At 31.2% G+C, this 11,895-nt stretch overlaps 1 protein-coding gene across 1 annotated transcript in view; it reads right to left on the reverse strand.

The window, feature by feature from the left end:
- Nucleotides 1-4,393: 4,393 nt before the first annotated feature.
- Nucleotides 4,394-11,895, reverse strand: part of LOC106111712 (dystrobrevin beta) — a 14,441-nt gene continuing 6,939 nt past the window's right edge. The window contains exons 8-20 of the mRNA XM_013293855.1: nucleotides 11,845-11,852; nucleotides 11,568-11,704; nucleotides 10,620-10,711; nucleotides 9,860-9,898; nucleotides 9,681-9,793; nucleotides 9,086-9,275; nucleotides 8,538-8,632; nucleotides 7,862-7,944; nucleotides 7,551-7,613; nucleotides 7,185-7,280; nucleotides 6,682-6,738; nucleotides 6,039-6,121; nucleotides 4,394-5,299 (exon numbers count right to left, since the gene is read on the reverse strand). Coding sequence (XP_013149309.1) covers nucleotides 5,246-5,299; nucleotides 6,039-6,121; nucleotides 6,682-6,738; nucleotides 7,185-7,280; nucleotides 7,551-7,613; nucleotides 7,862-7,944; nucleotides 8,538-8,632; nucleotides 9,086-9,275; nucleotides 9,681-9,793; nucleotides 9,860-9,898; nucleotides 10,620-10,711; nucleotides 11,568-11,704; nucleotides 11,845-11,852 — 1,110 coding nt within the window. The 3' untranslated portion in view covers nucleotides 4,394-5,245. The remainder of the gene's footprint in view (nucleotides 5,300-6,038; nucleotides 6,122-6,681; nucleotides 6,739-7,184; nucleotides 7,281-7,550; nucleotides 7,614-7,861; nucleotides 7,945-8,537; nucleotides 8,633-9,085; nucleotides 9,276-9,680; nucleotides 9,794-9,859; nucleotides 9,899-10,619; nucleotides 10,712-11,567; nucleotides 11,705-11,844; nucleotides 11,853-11,895) is intronic.

An 11,895-nucleotide genomic window follows, 5' to 3' on the forward strand; every position in this document is an offset into this window, starting at 1 on the left:
AATAGATTGTTTTATGACAAATATTTTATAGATTTTTTAAGATTATATTTATTTTGTTAAATAATACATAGAATGTACCAAAAACCACAAGATGTGTGAATAAATATTTTTCATGCCATGTTCATAATTTTTTCTTAGACAAAATTCCTTAAAATATAATTTTATTGCAGAATTAAATCAAAAAACTAAGATATAGTAGTAATCGGATATCTTGGCAGCTGTAAACTTCGCGGGAGTCGCTGATCACAACTTTAGGTATAACAGGATGCAGAGAGTGACCTTAAGCGGCCAAGACATTTGAAAAGAACTATAGTGTTACATTTAAAAACATCGGTGATACAGGGGTTTAAGCACTTGGTCCTGGGTGCCAATCCGGCATGTACCAATGTGATTCTTAATTTCATAAGTACATTATTTTACCCGATGCATACGGTGAAGGAAAACATCGTAATGCCTGCACATATCGGCAGAGATATTCAAAGATATGTGTGAAGTCAACCCGCAGTAAAGAACGATTGACTATAGCCTAGTGACCCCTTAGGGAAGGCTCCGAGTCTCTCAGTGGGGACGTACAGTTAGCTGTGTACTTTAAGGATCTTTCAGTTGTAACTGACAGTTACTTGTCCAAGCAGGGTATTAATAAAACACCTACATCACAAGCAATGGAATGTTTACAGTTGCAATGACACAGTCCTTACAAATAGATGGTACACTCGTGCGGAGAGGCGGCTTAGCTTGCACCGTACTTACATGCTATCTTACTTTTCCATTTCTAACACATGCTGTCTTTGTTTTTCAAAAAGAAAGAAAGAGACGGCGATGTTACTGCAGTCTAAACTGTATAATCCGTACGAATTAACTAAAACCTGTGTTCATGACGTCATTTCAATGTACTGTGTGCAAAATAAAATAGTCTTGGAAGGAATGTAAAATATACTAATATTGTAGAGGAAAGATTTGTATTTATGTATGTATTGTATTATAATAACTCACAAAATTTGGACCGATTAAAAAAATCACCATTAAAACACTTAGTTAGGCTATATTTGTTACATTTTTTATTCCACGCGGACGTAGACATGAGCAAAAGCTAGTTAGTGATATAAATATAGTGTAGCCCATAGGCGTCCCCAGCTGACGATCTACGGAAGAGAGGGAGGGGGGAGGGAGCAGTTATTAATATGGTCTTATACTTTGTATACAAAGTAGGTTTTTAAATCTGTCCTCTAGGGGTCAAGTTAATTCGTACGGACGATAAATAAATGAACTACAAAACGCGACACGACTTAAAACTCGCGATTGGATCGTAATCTTTCATTGATAATATTTTACCGTAGACTTCCACTGACACAATAATATTCAAAGACTTGAATATCTCAGTTTTAACAAAGAGAATACAAGATCACATTTAATATGAATTGACAGTGAAAATCTACGACTTGTCAAAATTTTTTCGTCGCGTTATCGTTCATCTGAGTTTACAAGACCTTTTACGATGGACAACCTTCCTAGGATCCATACATTTCGTTGCTATTCACAACCTCACACAATACTATCCAATAGACAATAGTTAAATAAAGTACAGATCAACAAAAATCCTACTGTTACAAGTATTATTGTGGTACTCAGAATTGTTAAAAAACAAGGAACTCTCTTAGTAGAGTTTTATCATAAATTCACATCAAAGATACAATAAGTAATCAATCAATCATTAATCGTCTCTGAGTATGACAATTTTCTCTATCTCAGATTCGTACAAATGTTTTGCCATCACTTAGTACCTTGACAACAAGAGCATATAATTTAATACAATATAAGAAAACGTATTATGAGAAAAACTTAGCTTACTTGACAGTTAAAACTTAGTAATAACTGATTTTTATTAAATAAATCTATCAGAGCTAAGTAATATTGTCAAATTCAATTGAAATGAGAAATTACAACATATGTAAACAATTATATATTTACTAGCTATCAACCGCGACTCTATCCGCGTGAAAAAAAAAAAACGAAAGTGAGTAACCTACTGCTTCTATACCAAATTTCATCAAAATCCGTTCAGCCGTTTAGGCTACAAACTCTAACAAACATCCATCAATCTAAACTTTGGCATTTATAATATTAGTATGAAGTATATAAGACTACCACAGACTTAATAAAAACAGACATATTTGTATCAATTAAAACACTGAAATTATTCCAAAATAATTCCATACACAACAAATGACTGTCACCTAATGCGTATATATTTTCAAATTTCAATTGAATTTCACTATCCTTCATGTTTCCATCTACAATAAACAATAACCATAGTTTGTCTCGTTCAATGATATGCCAAGCTCCTTACAAATATCCATCCTTTAAACCTAAGCCGCCCCTCTATAAACATCTAGCGTTTTTGTACACAAATACAAAACACCTCACAAAAGACGCTATAAGATACATTTATATAAAAACCCTAAATATACAAAATTACAATCAAAAGTAGTTTAAATGGAATTGATAAAGAAAATTAAACCTTAACTAGTACAATTAAAGTCGATTTTAGTAAAAACATTTTAGGACCGCATTTAAAAGCAAGAAGTGATAATCCGACTAAATTAAAGAGTAAGTCGTACCTTACGATTTAAACAATACGATTGACAACTAAAATTGATCGGGTTATATTTGATAGAAATCTCACACAGACATTTTGTGAGTTTTTTTTTATTTTTTTCATTGTTAATTTGTATATTTAGGTTTTTTTATCCATAAATACAATATATAGTGTACCTAAACGTATACAACACTGATAAAAAATTGTAGTTTCATATAAAAACGACAAGATTAGAAATGGAATTTTGTGCATCACATAAGATTATAGTATATAAGTTTTATATATCTTATGAACATTATATACTATATCTACTACTAGGAAATCTAATGGTATAAAAGATTTACATAAATTGCTAAATATATATTTCTTGTATGAAAAATCGGCTGTAGTGTTATATATGGTTTTAAACATTTTTTTACTACTTATGAAAGATAACGGTATTGAGAAAATAACAGTCGTTGTATAAAATTAAACCTAAGGTGAAAAAAAATTAAGTACAATGTGACTTAAGTACTTAAAATGACTAAAGACTTTGGATTTGAAAAAAAATCGCTTAAAATAATAACTCCTCTGAATCCACAATAAAAAAAAAAATAGTCATTCTACTAAAAAAAGGTTTTTGCAAGATTGTATACAAAAAATGACAGGTTTCGTAAAGCAATGTTCAATCACAAATATTGGGCAAGAATTCTTAAACCAATAGATTTTTATCAATATTGCACTTAAAATTTTAAAGATAATTGATATGCAATCGCTTACCTAGCCTAAAGAAAAACGTAACAAATCTAACCTAAAAAAAAAACAAGTTGCATTACGAATATTTCAAAAGTAAAAAAACTACCATTCCAAAACAATTATACAAAAAAAAATCATAATTAAAAAGGTAATGTCAAATGTGATGACGTATTTTTTAAAGACAAAAAAAAAAACAAATAATATAAACCTAACCTAAAATTATTTATGAAAAAGGTGTGTATCAATGTTGAAGATTGCATTGAAATAAATTTTATAAAAAAAGGTCAGCGGTTCTCAAAGGTTTTACTCATGTGCTAATAATTAGAATTATCGTCGACTGCTAAATTATTTAACGTATTTAATATAAATATTTTAGAATACATTTTAATCTAAAACCACATTAAAAAAAGACATTAAAAGCTGCCATCAAATTAATTACAAACATTAATCTAAGAAAAACATTTTGGTTTGAATTTTGGTAATTACGTTGAAAGCGGTGATAATTCAGTCTTCAATTATCTTAGTTCAGAAAAGACAAAGTCAAACAAATTGTATATTGCCTTTAAAAAACTTTTAAAATATCATGATGGCTCATTTTGCACGGAAATTGCAAGCAAGCCATCAAGATACTTGAAAAAAACTATACCAATGTTTAAAAAAAATTACAGTATTTTTTTTAGTCTTTAAAATGCGTTAATAAAATTCCTTACACTAAATTAAAATACTTATTATGCAAAATCTGTGGATTAAAATGATATGGGAAGTATAAATTGACGATTTTGTACATTTTTTTGGAAGAAATTGACGAATGGAAGACGGAAACGGAAAATTTTAAAGGAATTATAATATTGAAAACATAGGTATATAACCGGCATATACTAAAAAAGTATCAAAATAACCTAAGAAAGTTTTTTTTTATATAAATACTGGGACTAGATGTAAACATAATTCTATAAATTTACAAATAACATGAAGTATGCATAAATATGGAATTAATATATTAGAATCCATAGATAAAAATAACAATGCTTATAAAAAAAGGACTTCAAAATGTTTAAATCGGATCGATTGGCTGAAAATAAATGTAAAAGCCATAATAAGAAAAAAAAAAGAATCAAAGAGTTTATACCCAGAGATGTCAAATCGAAACACAAACACTAAACAGAAATGTTTGTATGAAATAAAATTTAAATGATTGTTTGTATGTGAGCATTTTAAAAATTAAGTTTCAATGTATTTTGACTTTATATCTCTACGATTTTAATGTAATGTGAACTTGCCAGTTAATTATGACATTTGTATTAAAAACTTGTATCTCCGTCATACATTTTGTATGACATAACCTAACTTTATCATACATGTCATTTTAAATGTAAAAGTATGCATTAAAATATTTCTCACTACTATTTATCAATCGGGTAAAAACTATATTCAACGATTTTATTATAGAAAAATAACATTGGTACTGTTTTTTTATTTAGGTTAGTATTTCAATATTTATGTACTAGGACTTCTAAATAGGTAAATAAAACCGTATATAAGGCAATTGTGTTACATTAAACTGAATTTGTGATTTCATTTTAGTATGAGATTTAAAAAAATTAGCAATTTTCCATACAATATAAAAATTAAATGAGATTTCTTCGAAAGTTTGAGAAACGTCGTTTTTATGACAAAAAAATCCCATACTAAAATAAAATATTTGAAATCATACGGAACTTATTTACCATCAACATAAATTATCTACACGACTATTACACTAAATTGGGTGAACAGGAAACAAATACACTTCAACACATACAATCGAATCCTATACTAACAAACAATACTAACATTTATTTTATACTGTTTATAGAAATGCAATAGTTTATATATATGGATAAAGTTAATGTAATAGTTATATAATATATAGAACTATGTCCGGGGAAAATAGTGTCCAGTGCGAGCCGGCAGTGGCGGAGGAGTGTCCTGAAAAAAAACAATAATAAACATGTTATCAATACGTGGATTTCCACTGTCCAGTAATCTCAAGTAAAACTCCAAGTATACCAACTTATTGCTCTCATTCTTTCATTAAAACTGAGACAATTTGTATTTATACGAATCATCGCAGTGGAACTTCTCCTTAATAGAAATATAGGTTAATATAAAAAACAGATTATATAGTAATATTGACCATCATTCGGCGATAAATAAAACAGAATAGCAAAAACAAAAAAAATATACATATAACGGTTAAAAATAAAATAAAAAAAATCAAACCTCAAATAAAAATTCTCTAGCTTATGATTTTGTAGCAAGGCTAGGTGGTTTCTGAAATAAAAAATACATAACTACAAAACTACTATACGTGTAATCAAATATATTGGCGGCTAAAGGTCAAGTGAAATTAACAAGGACAATTTCAAAGGATCTTTAAGACGTGGTATGTATGATTTTTTTCGTATTTAAATGTAAAGTAAAGACCCTGTATAACGCGGGGCGGACAAAAACCGCGTTATAGAGTGTTTTAAAACATTGGTAATGTTATTGTTAATGAGAGGTTTTTTGAAATTGTTGTGAATGTTCGCGTTATAGAGGGATTCATTTAAGAAAATTCTGGGTATGTCTCGTTATAGAGAGTACTTGCAGCGTTATATGGGTGTACAGAAATAGCGTTATAAGGAGGTTTACGTATTAAGGTAAGAGATGTTATGTTACAATGTACCTGCACATTGTTGTCGTGTACGTAGTGTCGCGGCGGCTGCGGGCGCGGCATAGGACCATCACTATCTTCGTCCTCCTCGAAATCTGAAACAAATACAAAAAGCACATTAACACATTGACTGCCGTATACTGTCCAGTAAATTGAATACACAAGCCGAGGCCAAAAAAATAAAGCATTTAAAGCAAATTTATGCTTCAATTGTAAGGAAATATGTAATTTATTTTTTAACATAATTTGGTCTGAATTCAATAACACGAAAGGAAAGATGTTTAGTTCAGAATTTTCTATTTTTTTTTTGTTTTCTTCTTAGTTCGAAATATTTAAATTTAATTTTGGCTAAGTCTTAGTTTTTGAATTATTTTGCTTTTATTACCTACAAAAGTTTAATTTAAAAATATTGTATTATTTATATTTGAATCATTATATATCGCAACATATAACCATGCCATGCTAAAATAGAAACTGTTTTAATATCTAAAAAAAACTAAATGATTTTTGTATCAATGACAAATGAAAAAATGGCTAAAAAACAATAAACTATTAATAAAAACTTATATTTTAAAGATAATTTGTCCATTCTTTTTAGTATTTATAATCTGCGGCACCTCATAAACTATTGTATTTATAATGACAGATAACTAACCTCTTTGTTTCCTAGCGTCCAAACCTCCTTTCATATTGTCCTCGGTGTCGGAACCTTCTGCAAAACATTTAAATTATAAAATAAAGAAAATCGTATCGACCTTTCAAGGCACAAAAACTCATTTATATTTACATATTTTAAACTGAGCGATTGAGTTTAAATTGAATCATTTGGAAAAAAACTCCAAACATGCAACATAGACCGTTCACTTTAGTTTTTATTGTTAATCTTTAATTTGAAACACAAGGCGAAATAAAAAATAAAATTTTTCCATAAATATCAGCAACCAAATAATATTATAACCTTAACTCGGTGTCTCAATAATCACACTTGGTAGACTTCTAGATAAAACATCAAATTGAACTTTCAATAGTATTAAAATTGCTAAAGCAAACAGACTATCCAAACGTAAATCATGCTCAAAATGTGAATGTGTGTGAAACAAACAAAATATTAAACACCTATAGACTATCTGTAGACAGTAAATTGAAAAAAAAGCTAACCAGAGTTGAGTTCCCGCACTAGAGTAGACATGGCGTTGGTGACAGAATCCGCCGCGTACAGCAAATCACTGCGAAGGTTCCTGTTGTCTATGCCCACTGAAATATATGCAGATTATAAATTACTAACTGTCCGAATTTAAATCAAATAAAAAAAAACTATGTGTACATTATATTCTGTATATCTATGCTAAATTAATTCTGGAGACAAAAATCCATTTAAACTTATGCATTTATTAATATGAAGTAATTTCAAGAGGCTTTACTTTATGGGTAACTAATCTTTACCTGGACAAATATGTGTTTTAAATTTTAAAATAATCAAAACATTTTTACACAGTTTTTTTTCTGCTAAAAAAAATTGCTTACTTGTGGTAGGTCGTTGATTCTGATGGAAATTTCTACCATCGTTACTCATACTTTCCATTCCTCCTGTTAAAAACAAAAACATATTAATTTAGTTAACATACTTAAAAAAATACGATTTAAATATATTGTTGCTATACTGGTGTAAAGCACGAAAATTTACTTGAATAGAATTTGATTGATGAATTGAAAAATATTAATATCTAGAAAAGTACAAAAATATTTATATATAGTGTGTAATCTGATACAAATTATGTTGATGATATGCCGAATTCTCACAAATTTTCGTGCTAGACCCTCCGGTGTCCTCTTACCCAGACTATGCGACATATCAATCCTGTCCCGTTCACCGAGAGATGGCGTCTGCGGCGCGCTCCGTACGCGACCAGTTGGCTCCCTACACAAAATAACCTTTAAAATAAGATATTAGTGCAAACCCTCGTATTTCTTACTAATATTATAAATGTGAAAGTTTAGATGGATGGATGGATGGATATTTCTTAGAGTTTGTAGGCTCGGTTAAATGGATCTAGTCATCTAGTAAGTCTCTGATTTCATAATTTGGCATAAATGTAGATAATAGTCTGGAAGATCACATAGACTTATGTTTTTTTTTAATTCCACGCGGACAGAAGCCAGTATCTTGATATTTTAACACAGTAATTGCCTTTAGCATGTTTATGTTATTTCTTGTTGCAAACGAGGAAATAGTCCGCATCTATACCAAATTTTTGCGTTTATAATATTACTAGCTGTCACCCGCGACTATGTTCGCGGTGATTAAAAAAATACTAAGTAGTTCTATGTGTTATTTCATAGTACTACTATGCTAAATTGTATCTAGATCCATTTAGCAGTTTCGACTAAAAACTCTTACTAACATCCATCCAAACTTTCGCATTTAAAATAGTATTAAAATAATAAATTAATATAATTTGTTTACCGTTTCCTTGGATAATTTTAAGATACAACATTGAATAGTATTATAACCTGTCAGGAGCTGATGGCTGAGTTCCGGGCAGCGGCGGACTCTTCGTAGAGCGTGGAGACGAGTTCGGCGTCGACCGTGGTGACGATTGTTGAGTCTGTAAATAACATAAACAAAATATTATCAATATGCCCTTATCAGCACAATGTGCTTCTTCCATACATGTGTAAATCCACTCCCTTCTTAAGCATCTCTTTCATACAATCCATAATTTCTTCGATTTCCCTCTACCTTTGTGGCCCTCCACATTCAATCTTAACACTTTCTGGTATTTCACATGTCCATACCACGTAAAATTGACAAAATATAAATCAATTATAAACATAAGACATAAATAAATTGAATTAAAAAAGCCGAGATAAAATTCGTACTAACTTTTCATATTTTTTAAAAATTCAATTAGCAGTATTTTTAATAGATACAGTGATTCAAGAGGAAGGTCTACATGTATAGTAGAGCAATACGCATAATTTTAAAGATTTGACATGTGATGTAAATGACATTTTTACCGTGCGAAGACCGGGCGGGTTGCTAGTATATCAAGTGTTACCTTGAGCATCCTCATGAGACCTTCCAGCTGCTGCATCAGGTGTTTCCTGGACTCCTGCAGCGAGGACAGATGGCCCTCCAGCTCGTCTTTGCGCTGCCTCAGCGCCCGGAGCTCCGACACAAGCGGCGGCGCGCCCCCGCCCCCGCCGCCGCCGCCGCCCCCGCACGCGCTCGCCTCCGCCTCTTGCTGTCTGTTATATAAACAAACACTTTAAAATACCAACCTATTGGAAATTTATGTAAGGCAAATCAACAAAATTCTTCATTTTCTTTTATCGGATTTAACTAAATTACTTTACTTTTCGAAATTAGATTTTATTATAGTGGCTCGGAAATTTAATACTCTTACTATGTTTTTATTTTTTTTAAAACTATGTGACAAAAGATAACGACACAGTGCCGTGATAATTCACAAAATACCTATAAATATAATGTAAAAAAAATGTATCTAAAATTGAACAATAAGAGCCCCCGAGACTATAAACTATTACCAGCTGAAAGTTTGATCGGCTGTGACTGTCAAGGCGAAATGAAATATGTATTGGGAATTACTTTAGATTGGAATTACTAAATCTTACTAAAAAAAATAATCTTACCTAAGTCTGGCAATCTCTCTCATAATCTCCCTATTCTTGGCCTCCAACTGAGAGATAAGTTCCCGCTGCTGGCGCGCCGCGTCCACCTCAGACCCCTCCGACGATGAACGACCCTGAGTGAACGGATCTATTACTACTGAATGACTGAATGACATACAAGTGAATGAATGATAACTTACCAACTCCGGTGTTAGAGATGCCGACCTTCCAGCACGCGGCTTTGTTAACAAATATTTTATTTATTTAATACTTTTTGCACAAATCTATATATCTACTAATATAAAAAAGCATAAACACACACTATTTTGTGGCGTAAGATTTCAGCAATCACAGTATATTTTTTTGAATAATTCTTTCTTTAATAAAAAAACTCTACACTTACGTCACGCTTTAAGCTATATTTTCACGCTATTAAACTTAAAGGGTAAATAAATTATATAAAAACGCTAATGTGGGGAAGGCACCATAAGCTACAAGCTGCCAACATCAAGGAAGTAAGATTGCCACGGTTTGTCATCAAGTCATGTCATTTTTGTAGTATCTGTATTACATAAGTTGCTGTTTTATAATCTGTTTTTTTTTGCACATTGATTTTTTGCAATTAATTTTACAAATATAAACTCATGCGGATGAAGCCGCATGGGAACAACTATGCTAGTACTAGATTTGCGCAAGGACAGCCTTATTTAATTTTTTTTAACAAGTTCTATGTTTAATTTCGCATGAAAATTAACTCACCAGGTATAATAGCATTTTACGTGCTATTTAACCATAATATAGAAGGATAATTTGTATTTTCGTACGTAACAAAAAAAACTTATTTGTTCTTAATTCGAACAATTCTTTAAAGATTGCAAAGCTTCATACCGAGTCATATTATTACTAGACTTTTTAATTCCGAACGAAGTCGCGGGAAGAAACTAGTATATTAATACATACCATAGTCCTGTTCTCGTGTGCAAGCCTGGCTGCGTATCTCGCTATGAGACGATGCTCGTCGTCCACACCGCGAGATAAATGCTCCGCTATACCTGAAATATATACATTTATATATTAACTATAAACGCTCAAAAATCAGCCTTTAAAACGAACACCTTTAATACTGAATTTAACAAATCTATGTTCAAAATTAAAGGAAAAAACGAAAAGTCGCATGTATTGAAACACCACATGTTAGTTATATTTTATTTTGTGGCAATGTTTAGTTTATTTTATCACAAAAAAAACTAAAAAAAAATTATGAAAAAAAGAAAAAAAGACGAATTGAGTACCTCCTTCTTTTGGGAAGTCGATCAAAAAATGGTGCTCATTATATTTTATAAAATGTTATTACATGTCAATTCAAACACGAGGTAGCACTAAAATTGACAACTGATGTAGTACCTTTCAAAGAAGTTACCGGTAGAAAAATGTTCACTATGTCTAGTCTATATATTTATTTAATGTCTATGGAAAATGTACACAAATCAGTTAAACTATGATTGTTGACATCCTACATAACTATGAAGTGTCTCCTTTATCTATACTATTATAATAAAGCGTTAACACACACTTCTTTGTTGCCTAAGATGTCAGCAATTACAGCATATTTTTGAATAATTCTTTTATTAATAATAAGCCCTACACTTACGTCACGCTTTAGGCTATATATTTTCACGCCATTAAACTTAGGGGGTAAATATTTTGGATAAAAACTCTAATGTGGGAAAGAGACCATAAGTTGTTGTTAACATCAAGAAAGCAAGACTGTCAAGGTTTGCCATGTCATGTCACTTTGACATTTGCTATTGAGAATTTGACAAATGTAAATAATAAAATAAAATTTTCACAATTTCATGCGGATGAAGCCGCACGGGAACAGCTAGTTATATTAATATAGATACATACTGCGGTGTGTGGAGCGCGAGGAACGTGAGTCCAGCGAACCAGTGTTGACGTATCCAGCGCCAGTGGCCGCGCCAGTGCCAGCGCCAGCGCCGCCGTACTCCGGGAAGCCGTTGTGAGCCGGCACAGGGGACGGCGGACTGCACAATTATACACTTTTTTAAAAATTTAACTATAATAATGCCTTCTAAAATGTATTGAATGTTAACGTTTGTTAATGTTAACTTCTTTTGAGTGTTCCTGATGAAATTTACTGAGTTAATATGATCGAAATTTTAACCTTGAATTCTAGAAGTCAGTTACAAATTTAATTATATTAAGCTTTATATAG

Source organism: Papilio polytes, unplaced genomic scaffold (assembly GCF_000836215.1).
Source record: "Papilio polytes unplaced genomic scaffold, Ppol_1.0 DF824146.1, whole genome shotgun sequence".
NCBI classification, from domain to species: Eukaryota; Metazoa; Arthropoda; class Insecta; order Lepidoptera; family Papilionidae; genus Papilio; species Papilio polytes.